The sequence below is a fragment of the Protopterus annectens genome, chromosome 6.part0, assembly GCF_019279795.1.
Source record: "Protopterus annectens isolate FY-2018-M chromosome 6.part0, PAN1.0, whole genome shotgun sequence".
In the NCBI taxonomy this organism is placed as follows: Eukaryota; Metazoa; Chordata; order Ceratodontiformes; family Protopteridae; genus Protopterus; species Protopterus annectens.
The window spans coordinates 984,881,521-984,896,850 of record NC_056737.1 but is presented as its reverse complement, the minus strand read 5'-3'; the positions used below and the strand labels follow the sequence as shown (position 1 = coordinate 984,896,850).

The 15,330-nt window shown below is 41.9% G+C and overlaps 1 protein-coding gene across 2 annotated transcripts in view; it reads right to left on the bottom strand.

Annotated features, from left to right (window-relative positions):
- AREL1 (apoptosis resistant E3 ubiquitin protein ligase 1) overlaps positions 1–15,330 on the bottom strand; it is a 1,112,453-nt gene that overhangs the window by 356,110 nt on the left and 741,013 nt on the right. For both annotated transcript variants that reach the window (XM_044074621.1, XM_044074622.1), the window contains one exon: positions 2,470–2,545. In XM_044074621.1, the coding sequence (XP_043930556.1) occupies positions 2,470–2,545 (76 nt within the window). The remainder of the gene's footprint in view (positions 1–2,469; positions 2,546–15,330) is intronic.

Genomic DNA, 15,330 nt, shown 5'->3' with positions numbered 1-15,330 from the left:
TACTGATCAGTCAATAGTAATGATGCAGACTTACACTGATACTGATCGGTCAATAGTAATGATGCAGACTTACACTGATTCTGATCAGTCAACAGTAATGATGGAGACACACTGATACTGATCAGTCAATAGTAATGATGCAGACTTACACTGATACTGATCAGTCAACAGTAATGATGGAGACACACTGATACTGATCAGTCGACAGTAATGATGCAGACTTAAACTGATACTGATCAGTCAACAGTAATGATGGAGACACACTGATACTGATCAGTCGACAGTAATGATGCAGACTTACACTCATACTGATCAGTCAATAGTAATGATGCAGACTTACACTCATACTGATCAGTCAATAGTAATGATGCAGACTTACACTGATACTGATCAGTCAACAGTAATGATGGAGACACACTGATACTGATCAGTCGACAGTAATGATGCAGACTTAAACTGATACTGATCAGTCAACAGTAATGATGGAGACACACTGATACTGATCAGTCGACAGTAATGATGCAGACTTACACTCATACTGATCAGTCAATAGTAATGATGCAGACTTACACTCATACTGATCAGTCAATAGTAATGATGCAGACTTACACTGGTCAATAGTAATGATGCAGACTTATATTGATACTGATCAGTCAACAGTAATGATGGAGACTTACACTGATACTGATCAGTCAATAGTAATGATTCAGACTTACACTGATACTGTTAAGTCAATAGTAATGATGCAGACTTACACTGATACTGATCAGTCAACAGCAATGATGCAGACTTACACTGATACTGATCAGTCAACAGTAATGATGGAGACTTATACTGATCAGTCAATAGTACTGATGCAGACTTACACTGATACTGATCAGTCAACAGTAATGATGGAGACTTACACTGATACTGATCAGTCAACAGTAATGATGGAGACTTACACTGATACTGATCAGTCAACAGTAATGATGCAGACTTGCACTGATACTGATCAGTCAACAGTAATGATGCAGACTTACACTGATACTGATCAGTCAACGGTAATGATGCAGACTTACACTGATACTGATCAGTCGACAGTAATGATGGAGACACACTGATACTGATCAGTCGACAGTAATGATGCAGACTTACACTGATACTGATCAGTCGACAGTAATGATGCAGACTTACACTGATACTGATCAGTCAACAGTAATGATGCAGACTTACACTGATACTGATCAGTCAACAGTAATGATGCAGACTTACACTGATACTGATCAGTCAATAGTACTGATGCAGACTTACACTGATACTGATCAGTCAACAGTAATGATGCAGACTTACACTGATACTGATCAGTCAACAGTAATGATGGAGACACACTGATACTGATCAGTCGACAGTAATGATGCAGACTTACACTGATACTGATCAGTCGACAGTAATGATGCAGACTTACACTGATACTGATCAGTCAACAGTAATGATGCAGACTTACACTGATACTGATCAGTCAACAGTAATGATGCAGACTTACACTGATACTGATCAGTCAATAGTACTGATGCAGACTTACACTGATACTGATCAGTCAACAGTAATGATGCAGACTTACACTGATACTGATCAGTCAACAGTAATGATGGAGACTTACTGATACTGATCAGTCAACAGTAATGATGGAGACACACTGATACTGATCAGTCAACAGTAATGATGCAGACTTACACTGATACTGATCAGTCAACAGTAATGATGCAGACTTACACTGATACTGATCAGTCAACAGTAATGATGCAGACTTACACTGATACTGATCAGTCAACAGTAATGATGGAGACACACTGATACTGATCAGTCGACAGTAATGATGCAGACTTACACTGATACTGATCAGTCAACAGTAATGATGCAGACTTACACTGATACTGATCAGTCAACAGTAATGATGGAGACTTACTGATACTGATCAGTCAACAGTAATGATGGAGACTTACACTGATCAGTCAACAGTAATGATGGAGACACACTGATACTGATCAGTCAACAGTAATGATGCAGACTTACACTGATACTGATCAGTCAACAGTAATGATGGAGACACACTGATACTGATCAGTCAATAGTAATGATGCAGACTTACACTGATACTGATCAGTCAACAGTAATGATGGAGACACACTGATACTGATCAGTCAATAGTAATGATGCAGACTTACACTGATACTGATCAGTCAATAGTAATGATGCAGACTTACACTGATACTGATCAGTCAATAGTAACGATGCAGACTTACACTGATACTGATCAGTCAACAGTAATGAGGTTAACAATCCTTCTTAGCACCTGCTGTTAAACTCTACATATTTTGTAAATTTATGTTTTAACAGAAGTGACTGGCAAGTGCTAGGAAAATGAAATGTCACGTTTAAAAATATCACAGCATGAAATTAGTATTAATTAAATAAAGAAAAGCTCACCTTCCTCATCCTGAAAAACTATTTCAAAGTTTTTGCTCCAATCAGACACTGAAAAATTACGTGTTGCTTTAAGTGACTGGAAACAAAACAAGAGAGAATAAAGGCATTAAATTAATAAAAATGTGGTTGTCATGTAAACAATGCACATATGAAGACTATACATAATTATGTATGTGAATACCATAGCTCTACATCACAGGAAAAAACACAATCAACAAAAGATAAATAAAATGCAGCAGGTATCACAGGCAGGACTGATGCCATCTGAAGTAAGAACTCTTTGGCATGTTTTTCTTTAACAGTCTACCATCATGTTCAATATATCAGCTCAGTCGTACAAAATGAGCAGAACCTGTACACCTCCCTTCACTTTATTATTTTGAAACTACATGGATGGAATATGAAAAAGTTAAGGGTTGACTGTGTGTCTATGAGAATTCATTTTCACAGGTTCACCGGTCGAGCTTACATCGACCAACCTGCAAGAAGCTTAAATGAATGAACAGCTTCCCATAGATGAGTAAATATTTGTGAGGGAAACTAACAACTGACTTTGATTCTAAGAAAAAGCTTATCCCATAACTTTAGATGGCACTATGTAATGTATCTGCCACCATTTCTGTGATTATATATTTTTATTTTTCATATCAGATACCCCCCATTCTGCTGTTAGCCTCCCCAGGGATGCATTCTTGGCACACATCTTGTAAACAGCTCACTATCTCTCCTTGACACACCCAAGGTCCATCACATTGAATCACATTCAACATCTTGTAAATGACACTAGAGTATACAAATTCATGCAGGTGACCACATAATTTTAAGAGCAACTTTAACCAATGCCATTTATCTTCATTCAAATGTAACATAACCCTGAGGTGCCATCCCTCAATCAAGACATTAAATGAGTGCCCTATCTGCCTGAACTGGTGCATTTTAAAGGGCCCATGGCAGCTATGCAAGAAATCAGGGTATTTCTATTCTGTAAAATCTAAAGAAAAAACAATCGAATGCAACGTAAGACTCACAAGCAGAGCATCCAAGTGGGCTGCTGGCAACCCATCTGACACTGGAAGGCCATCAGTAGAAAAGGGAGGATTTGACAACCTAATAAGAGCTCTCCTTCCCTGGTGGAATGTTTGACAGATTGTGCGGCAGTAGGGCACCCTCTAGTGCAGACTGGAGAGTGATGCCTTGGCTATACGCATGCTGCTCAGATTCACGACTGGGATGCAGCTAGAGCACAATCATGCACACTTCACCATTACTACTCACCCTACTCCCAGTGAACACAACTGGGATGCAGCTAGGGCACAATCATGGCACACTTCACCATTACTACTCACCCTACTCCCAGTGAACACGACTGGGATGCAGCTAGGGCACAATCATGGCACACTTCACCATTACTACTCACCCTACTCCCAGTGAACACGACTGGGATGCAGCTAGGGCACAATCATGGCACACTTCACCATTACTACGCACCCTACTCCCAGTGAACACGACTGGGATGCAGCTAGGGCACAATCATGGCACACTTCACCATTACTATGCACCCTACTCCCAGTGAACACGACTGGGATGCAGCTAGGGCACAATCATGGCACACTTCACCATTACTACGCACCCTACTCCCAGTGAACACGACTGGGATGCAGCTAGGGCACAATCATGGCCCGCTTCACCATTACTACTCACCCTACTCCCAGTGAACACGACTGGGATGCAGCTAGGGCACAATCATGGCACACTTCACCATTACTACTCACCCTACTCCCAGTGAACACGACTGGGATGCAGCTAGGGCACAATCATGGCACACTTCACCATTACTACTCACCCTACTCCCAGTGAACACGACTGGGATGCAGCTAGGGCACAATCATGGCACACTTCACCATTACTACGCACCCTACACCCAGTGAACACGACTGGGATGCAGCTAGGGCACAATCATGGCACACTTCACCATTACTACGCACCCTACTCCCAGTGAACACGACTGGGATGCAGCTAGGGCACAATCATGGAACGCTTCACCATTACTACACACCCTACTCCCAGTGAACACGACTGGGATGCAGCTAGGGCACAATCATGGCACACTTCACCATTACTACTCACCCTACTCCCAGTGAACACGACTGGGATGCAGCTAGGGCACAATCATGGCCCGCTTCACCATTACTACTCACCCTACTCCCAGTGAACACGACTGGGATGCAGCTAGGGCACAATCATGGCACACTTCACCATTACTACTCACCCTACTCCCAGTGAACACGACTGGGATGCAGCTAGGGCACAATCATGGCACACTTCACCATTACTACTCACCCTACTCCCAGTGAACACGACTGGGATGCAGCTAGGGCACAATCATGGCACACTTCACCATTACTACGCACCCTACTCCCAGTGAACACGACTGGGATGCAGCTAGGGCACAATCATGGCACACTTCACCATTACTACTCACCCTACTCCCAGTGAACACGACTGGGATGCAGCTAGGGCACAATCATGCACACTTCACCATTACTACTCACCCTACTCCCAGTGAACACGACTGGGATGCAGCTAGGGCACAATCATGGCACACTTCACCATTACTACGCACCCTACTCCCAGTGAACACGACTGGGATGCAGCTAGGGCACAATCATGGCACACTTCACCATTACTACTCACCCTACTCCCAGTGAACACGACTGGGATGCAGCTAGGGCACAATCATGGCACACTTCACCATTACTACTCACCCTACTCCCAGTGAACATGACTGGGATGCAGCTAGGGCACAATCATGGCACACTTCACCATTACTACGCACCCTACTCCCAGTGAACACGACTGGGATGTAGCTAGGGCACAATCATGGCACGCTTCACCATTACTACTCACCCTACTCCCAGTGAACACGACTGGGATGCAGCTAGGGCACAATCATGGCCCGCTTCACCATTACTACTCACCCTACTCCCAGTGAACACGACTGGGATGCAGCTAGGGCACAATCATGGCACACTTCACCATTACTACTCACCCTACTCCCAGTGAACACGACTGGGATGCAGCTAGGGCACAATCATGGCACACTTCACCATTACTACGCACCCTACTCCCAGTGAACACGACTGGGATGCAGCTAGGGCACAATCATGGCACACTTCACCATTACTACGCACCCTACTCCCAGTGAAGTCCACTTCATAACGCATCCAAGTTTATCTCCTTAGCATACAGTTTTAAAAAAAATCTTCATCACAGCTACAACAGTGATATCCCCCTTCCCCTATCTGTGACAGTCAGCTGGGAAAGGCACTAAAGGTCAGTGGCAGGAGAAAAGACCAAAAGATTGTTAAAAATAATACAGAATTAAAAGAAATAAACAGAGCAGAAGAAAAAAAACAGCTCAAACTCATTTAAAAATTGTAAGATAAAAAGTGAAAGAAAAAACGTCCCAACAAACTACAAAGAAAAATAGATACACACGCACACATGACAGCAATGTTTCCTCGTAATGCTCTTATACATAGTGAGGGATTCCATGAGTTTCCTCTGTACTCCATTTTATGTTGCATAAAATCTTACCATATCTCCCTGTAAAATATTTTTTAAAGCTGCAAATACAAACCTATTTCACTGAACACCCAACCCCCCCCCCCTGTTCTGGCAGTTTACCTACCAATACGCAACCACATCTACTGTTAGTGTTTCTCAAACCTGTGACATGTAAAATGGCAGCCAGCTGCTTCCAGAAAATAAAAGTTGTGTTGTTACTGCATAAGTTGATACATGAGATAACATTCCTTGATGGGTCCTTTTGCTTAGTTCATCCTTGGTAGCAATGTGATTTCAGTATTTTTTCCAGATATTTCCGCCTCTGGAAACATTCGATTGCAAGCAACGGTTAATGCCTTAAGGATAAGTGAAGGCTACACTAGTAGGCTTTGCTCCTCACTCATGTGGCTAGCACCTTGTAACCACTTTCCTACAAATCAGGAAACAACAATGAAGATTACCACCCCTATTCCTAACAAGTGATATGTTTGTATATACTTGCCTAACCAAGAGGGAACTATGAAAGCTAAACTTGGCTAGAGAGATTTCCTACCTGTAGGGGTGTGGGAAGAGTGCACTCATGATTCATCACAGAAAATTAACTGACTCATTCTGGCCAAACTTGTCTGACAGCCCTCCATGATGGATCCATTATATGGTTAAACTGAAATCACATGGGTGGAAGGAGTGAGAAGATGATACAGGAACAAATCTAAGAAAACTAAGTCCAGGAGAACAGGGTCTAGCTAGAAGACAACAGAAACTGTAGAGCCAGCAAACAGTGGTAAGCATAAAATAATTTATTAGGAAGACGTAGCTAAGAATAAAGCAAACCAGTTTCGACTGTCAAGCCTTCTTCAGTGCATTCCATATTACCATACGTGCAGAGGACTGCTCTCCTTGAACTAGCTAGAAGAACTATGACTCCCAGAATCACAATTATGACAACACCACCTGGAGAAGAGAAGAACCACAGGCCAAAGCTGCAGCAATTAGGTGTGTCACAAACTTAACACACAGAGGAAGCAGCTACTCATTTTCAGCGTAGAGTGTGACTTCAGCAAAGGCAAGAGCGGGTAATATGCCCAATGTTGCACAGAATATGACTGCTCAGCCATTAAAGAGTTAAGCCGGCACTTCAGAACCCTGCCTATTCCATGGGAAAAGGATATCAACCACTGGGCAAACACCCGGCACAGCTGCTTCAGAGAATGTTCGAGAAAGCTGCATTCTCCCACACAGTGAAGGGATCCTTCTCTTTTTCCAGTTTCTGCTCCTGTGATGAAAAAGGGAGATGAAAGGACTACGGAAGTTTTTGAAGAAGCTTGAGTAAGCAAATCTACCAGATAAGGGACTACTTGAATGCCCTAAAGTTTGCAAAAACCTGTGACAGTAGGCACACACTTGGTAAATACCACTGGGGCCATAGAAAAAAAGGATAAAGCAGAAAACTGAAAATGCAATGAATAAACAGAGAATCTTAGAATTTCCAGAAGACAGGATAGATAGGGGTATGAAGGTGAGTGTCCTTCAAATCCATAGATACTAGAGAAGCCTGAGGAAGGATAACAGGCAATAGGGACTGGAGAGTTAACATCTTGAAATCTAGCACACTGAAAAGGGCATTGAGATAGATGAGATCCAGAACTGGTCTCCAGGAGCCCTCTTTTATGTGACCTAGGAACATATTGGAGTAAAACTCTATGCCGTACAGAAAAGGTCTGGGAACAGGCTGAATGGTTTCCAGCAGCAAAATGTCTTGTAGAAGAGGAAAAAGTAGAGGCAACTATTTTTGATGAGGCTGAGGAATTCCTAAGAAGAGGGGTATGAAACTTCTAAGACATTCTGTATCATTCTTCTATAGTGAAAAGAACCAACTTCTCTGTAGTGAATTCCTTCCAGGTGGAAAGGAAACCGATAGTCTTTGGGACAAAGGAATCTGGCCAAGGGGAAGGGGAGGGTGGGGAAGATGATAGTCATAAGGAAGTAGGTTTTTCAGGAAAAGAGGGCTTTGATCCTTTTTATCTTGTCCTGTTTTATCTTGACATCTCCCTTTATTAGCCCTTTTACTTTTTGGAGGTTGCTTTTGCTGCCTCCTGACAAAAGTTACTTTTTGGAGGTTGATTTTGCTGTCTCCTGACAAAAGCTTTGCAAGATAATTCCTCTGGAAAGTAGGTACAGGGGAAAAGAAAACCTGCTTCAGGACTTGCATAACTAACAATTTAGCAGCAGCAGAGACAAACAGAAACTGTCTAGCCAGAGGAGAATCCAACAAATTGGCCTTGACATCCTGTGGTAGCGTCTGAAGCCTTAGCCAAGAATAGCTATGAATGAGTGACCCAGATGCAGCTGGTTTGGAGATGCATCTGCAGCATAGCTGCATTCGACGGAGTGCCTAGTGACCTGAACAACAGAGTTAAGCAAAGACAAACTGTGGCCCTATTCTCATGAAGTGCCTAGCGACCTGAACAACAGAGTTAAGCAAAGATAAACTGCAGCCCTATTCTCACATACTGCCTAGCTACGTGAACAACAGAGTTAAGCAAAGAAACTACGGCCCTATTCTCAGATTCAGGAATGTCATTAAGCACTTCTCTCAGGTTAGACAGAACTGACAAAAGGTATCTAGTCATATGTGCTTGTCAGCTAAGAGCCCTGAAGCCAAGGTGGCAGAATTATAAACCTTTTTGCCACACCTGTCCATGGCCCTGCTAACCTTAACTGTGGGTAAGATATTTGGGAATGGCAACATGTTAATGGTTTACTGTGGACAGAGAAATCACTGAAGAGTTACAGGAAGGATTTTTATAATGAAACTTCTGGTCATCAGAAACCTTATAAATCCTAGCTGGTTTATTTGGGTAGGTAGCTGAAACTCAGGCAATTGGTAAAGTTATCCAAAAGAGCTTCCAAGGCAGTGGGGATTGCAGAAGGCTTATGGGTATCCATCTCCAATACAGTATAATATTTATGTTGAGCCTCAGAGATGGGTTTCCAACATTTCAAGTGCTGCATCATTTTTATAACAGAAAGCTCCTCCAAAGCAGAATCAGGAGAAAGAGTCCTCTTTTTCAGAAGCCTTGGCCATGGGGAAATGGGTAGAAGAAGAATACACCAGAGAATCTTCATCAAAATCCTGGTCCTCCTCCTCCTCAGAGGAAGATTCCCTTTACCTTTTGAATGGGGCAGAAGAAAGAGGAACAGCTGATGGTGGAGCCTGAAAGTACTGAGGGGGCTTCAAAGACACAAGAGCTTTAAACAGCCCCTAAGTAAAGTCTTGCCCTTCTTTCTGAGGATTTTTCACTACTTGAATGGAGAAAGAATGTTTTGTCTTTTGCCTTTTCTTTGACGAGACATCAGCCTGCACAAAACAATTAAGATTGGAGCCCCTAAAAACTCCATTTAAAGAACTAGGTAATTCTTCTCTCACTAGGATCTGAGGGGCACAATCAATCATAATCATCAGCCCCCCCCCCCCATTTCCCATTTTATCTACATGGGCTCGGGGTAGTTTTTTTTTTTTTAATTTGGCATTCTTCTGTCATAGACTACACCTGACACTCTATGCCAGTAGGTTGCAGCCCCTCTGATTCTAGCTTTGACCTCTTCATTCAGACTTCCCTTCTCCTCATCCACCCCTCCCAGATACCTAAAGCTGTTTACCTGTTCCACTATCTTCCCTTCTATCTCTATTCTCAGCTTCTTTTCATTTCCCCAATTTGCTGACATTAGCACTGTCTTATCTGTGCTTAGTTTCATTCCACGTCCCTTCAGTTTTGCATTCTATTCTCATATCCTTTGCTGAAGTTCTAGCTCAAGAGTCTGCCTGTAATGCCACATCGTCTGCATACAGCAACTTTTTGTTGATCTGTCCTCTCCGACCTGTTTGCTAATGTAGTCCATCACCAGTATGATGGAGTGAGGGACACCATCCAGTCCTTTGGAAATAACCAGCTAAGGATTTCCCCCTTCCCATATGCAACAGACATCAGAACAGCCACAGCATAAGTACGAATGGCCTGCTCTATATCAGTCTCTGACACGATTGCTATGGGGCTAGCTTAGGAACCAGACAGTCAGAGGTCTCATCACTGGACACAGGGGAGACACCTGGAATGGGCTGGACAGCCAAAGCTTTGGGCTTAGATTTTCATGCTTTTTCTTTGGAAGGATTTCCCCCTTCCCATATGCAACAGATGCTGGAGGGATAGATTCCTGTCCCAGAGACTACCCATACTCTGGAACAGACTACCTATCTATGTCAAACAGAGCTCCTCATTAGCACTCTTCAAGAAAAATATTGATGATTGGATGGGAAATGGGAAATTCACCCCGGGGATCACTTCTGTGGCTCTGCTTGACAGGGACACAGGAAAATAAATTTCTTGGGTGGTGAAAGCCAGGGTACATTTTTTGGCTAGGCTTGTATGGGCCCTAGGACCGATAGCCGAGTACCTACCTATGAACCTAAGTGGCTGGACATCTGGGCAGGACTCAGATGACATTGTGCCTTGTGGGATTTGTTTCTGCCTGTGATTCTGTGTATAAATACTTACGAAAGAGAAATGGCAGGGTAGGGTCTTAGGGATAAAAGACTGAGGAAATGGTACATTCACTATAACTGTGTTCATCATCAACACAAAACAAACACTTTTCATTGCGATCTTTATATGCACTCTGACACACAATTCACATTTGCCCTCTTGGCTAACGTACAAAAACATAGAAAATGAAGGGCTCCCAGTGGGGTACTTGTCTGCCCTCCAGCTAGGTAGCAGGACTAGACTGAAGACAAAGTGGAGTTTTGTTTTCAGACCAACAGCAAATAAGTTCAGAGGCAATTTATGCCCATACGTCCCTTACATACCTCCCACTTTCCAGGTTAGGTCATACGTCAGATGTATGGCACAAGGAAGGTGCCTAGGCTTTGACAGGCTGGCTGTAATATGACTATCCTTGGCAGGATATCCCACTTGTCAAAAATACTTTGTACAATACAAGGGATATGCTGAACAAGACACCAGACAAGCAGCCACATTTATACGTTTTTGCCGCTTTACGTTTTCATTATTCTTTGTGTGTTACAAAAAATAGATAAATAATATAAAAAATACATGTTAGTATTTAACACTGGATTGTAAGTTAACTACATTGTTTTATTACTTCAGAGTATTACACTGTAACGTAACTAAATATCAAATCTCAGACTACACAAAACGTCACCATGTCTAGCTGTCTTCTATCTTGGTCTTCAATATCCAGAACATTCCAGAGATGGGGACACAAACTTCAGTTGTGTTCTAGTAGCAGATGACACACCTGATAACTCATCATTCAATGACAATTGTGACAGATCTAGCTAATGTTGCCCATGATCTTTGTTCTCATACAGCACCTCACTGAATGTTCTTAGGGTGTTATTCAGTGTCACTCTGAGACAAATTCATCATGAACAGTCACCTCATGTTTCTTGTCAGCACACTGGTGCCATGAGTTTACATGACATATGCCCCTTGACCATGTCTGCTTAAAATAATTGCTTCAAGTCTTTTCACATAAAAGAGAATATTCACCTTTTCTCCTTCCTTTAATTCAGAGAGTAGTAAGATTACTAGACAGTCTGCTGTAGAACATTTTTGTGTTTAGACGGATTCTGTTTTAGTTTCTATTGAACTGGATTTTCAGGATTCACCAAAGAAGATGAAGGAATCATTCTTTTCAGTTTGTGACGTACTGACAGCTGAACACCATACAGATCACCAAACTCCAGCTGGGCAGCACTATATTGTAACATTAAGTGCTCCTTTACAAAACTGTTACCGTTCCACAACTTCAAGCATTTAACAACGGTCTGTACTGATTTCCTGCCTTGAACATTAGACTAAGTGGGAGTACACATTTCATGTTTAAATTTGCAGTGCTTTGAGAATGCTCTAATCTCTGCAGAACACACTATATAGATCATTATGAAACAAACATCTGGAATACCATGTCTTCAAAACTGATGTTTTACTACACGCTAATTACATGTTGACTCGTAGTTATCAGTTAACCTTATAACTAACGGAAATTTTGAATACAGCACACACCAGACATGTATTTTCCTAATACGGGGACAAATCTGTATCAGTTTTACTCCATAGCCTACCTGGAAATGAACAAGACAATATTGTTTCTCTGTAATTATAGCTGTAAAAAGAATTAAACACAGCACAGTCCTGAAACCCTTGCTCAACTTGTAGACAATTATAGTCAAAATAACACACTGTGTGCTTTTTCTTTACATCTGACTATTCCCAAATGTGTCTTATGCATCCTTTAATTTTCTCAATGATATGAATTATTTTATTTATTTTAAATAACCAAATATTATATTACTACTCTTCTCTGAATAAAATGCAAGGCTTTACTGCTTTCCTTATGGCCGTGCTTTCTTATGGCACATCCTTTCAGCAAAACCTTTTAAAACATCTGCATTTCTGGATCATCCTCAGTATATTTCTGAAACTCTAGGATTATTGTCTGTCACATCCAAGGGCTGTATAACCCAGTCCCAGAGAGGCAGGTGTGCAAAGGCACTTTCAGTAAGTGCCAATACCGTAAAAGGATTTCAATGAAAGCCACTTCCAGCAATACTGGAATTAGCACTTTTCTCCTCAGCTGTATGATCATGGGCTTGGTGTAAGTATGGGGCTGGCCCTAACATGGGGTATTTTTAGTAGTGATTAAAGTGGCTTTCAGAGATCTCTTTTCATGGTGCCATCACGCACTGAAGTTTCCTTTGGTGAGTTGACATGAATCCATCACAACAACACTCCTAGAATCCTGGCCTTGTGTTTCTTCACAGGTTTGTCAGTACATACTAGGCTAATGACCATCAGGGCCTTTATAAGTCTACCATCCAATCCATGTATCATGGACATTTATTAGGAGGGGGGTATGTTACAAAGTTTCTAAATGTTAAGTGGTGGGCATGTTAGTTTGGGCAATACTGCCTGCATCTGTCTATCAGAGATATAGGGGCCAGACATGGGGTGAATTTTTGATTTCTCATCCATTGGCCAAGGTTATGATTAAAAAGACTTGGGGATGGACTCTGCTTCACATGGATGGGTAGCCTGTTCCAGAGCATGGAGATCCTCTGAGACATATACCTGTCTCTCCAACATGTATTATTTACGTCACAAGCAAAATGTAAATCCTTAGCTTTAGTGATTCTGATGCTGTTCAGTATGCAGATGTGCAAAAAGTCCAATGGATCTGTACCCGAGGATTCCTTGTATGCCACACGTCAGTAAATTAAATATACTATGTACTGGCTTGTATTTGCATTACAGACAGATATATAAACAGACAGTGATACAAAATATACATATCTATACCCAATAAAGCTAATTACAGCCATAACCACCATATACTATACCAATTCCACTATCTAAGCATATCTCTTCTGTCAGTAAGTGCTCTGTAACCACAAATTGTTTATTTTCTGAAAAATCACTGTACAATTCCATTCTGACTTGCATCATCTCATAAGGTGAGTGGTTAATTCACATCAAAATACTTCAGGGTGGCTGCCCTGGTAATGCACTCTATAATCTTATTTCTCCTCCAATGCACGCAATTGTCATCCCTACATTCCTTGGCAGCACACAGGCGGCCATTAAGATTTTGTGGTTAGGTCCCTAATCTCCCTGCATGGTGACTGACATGGGCATCCATGTCACCAAGGGAGCATTCTGTGCCTGCCCTTGAAAAACACATGCTCCCCAGCCACACATCTTTTAGCACTATTGTCCCTGGCTTGGAATGCCACTCCTATGCCCCCTCAGGTTCTACAGCTACTGTTGCCATTCGAGCTCCACTTCCAAGGGAGCAATTTGACTTACCAGCAACACAATTTCCCTCTCCAATGGAAGATCAAGTTGGTGTAATTCATTCACGTTTATCTTTCCCACCCCAAATCTTCCAACTCCAGAACTCCCATACTCCTACTAAGAATCTCACGAGGCTTGAATCATTAGTTCATCTACATCCTTCAATGCCACAGAGCATCAGTAATGGTATTTCTGAGCAATTTAAAACTCTTTTCTTGTTTTTCAGCTGAATAACATGTCACAACCTAGTCCAAGATTTCTTAATCACATTCACTTCAGATACATTCTGAATAAACACTGAAAGATACTGCATCATACCTAGAAACCTCATAAATGCCCGTTTATTTTCTGGTAGAAGAATTTCTGTAAGAACTCTGACTTTCTCATCAACTGGTTTCAAAAGTTCTGAAGTGAAAATATGAACTATATTCTATCAACTCTGTAATTAATTCTGATTTTATTTTGCTTAGTCTGATTCTATACTGTCTTAGTCTACTTAGCAGCTGAATCAGTCTTTGGGTGGTACAGCGGTTGACGTTATCATCTCACAGCAAGAGGTTCTCCAGTTCGATTCTTGGCTGGGGTGCCTTCTGTGCAGAGAATGCATGTCCTCCCTGCGTTTATGTGGGTTTCCTCCCACATTCCAAAGACATACATCTGAAGCATTTCTCCCTGGGCCTCTGCTGAAAATAGGCTGTGTCCTAGTCAGACTTTCTTGGTCAACAAATGTTAAATAAATAAATGGTCATACTCTTGCCTGGTTACACCCCAAACCACTATATCATCAATAAAATTAAAATAGTTTCAAGTCTTACAATCACCTGTGCAACAGCTCTAAAACACTTCAGATGGAGATAAAATACCACACAGAACTCTTAGATATTTGCATCTTCCCACACATGTATATATGTATACAAGCAGCAGCATAGCAAGGGTGGGTCAAAGGAGGCAGTTGCCCCAGAAGATAAGTATTAGAGGGTGTGATTGGGGAGAGCAGTTCCTGTATTCTTTCTGTACTGGAAAAGTAATTCACAGCCTCCTGAATGTAAAGTACTTCTTTTGTTGCTCTTTAATAGAATAACTGGAGGCATGGATTAGTATTGTAGTGATCGGCTTTATACAGTAAAGTGCTTTTTCCTTTTCTCTCTCTTTTTTTTGATCTGTCTGTAACAAGCCAATTTCTATAACGCAGCAATCGGCTTAATACAATAAAGTCATTTATTCCTTTGTTTGCTGTTCAACGGCAGAAGTGGGGTGGGGGCATAGATGCATCTGTTATAAGCTGATTGCTACAATGTAACAGACAGCTTAATACACTAAAGTACATTTTCTCCCTCTTCACACATGAAGAGCTGGGGGGTGCTACATCAGGGAATGGCACTGGTCACTAGGTGGGCCAGCTATGACTCAGTATGAA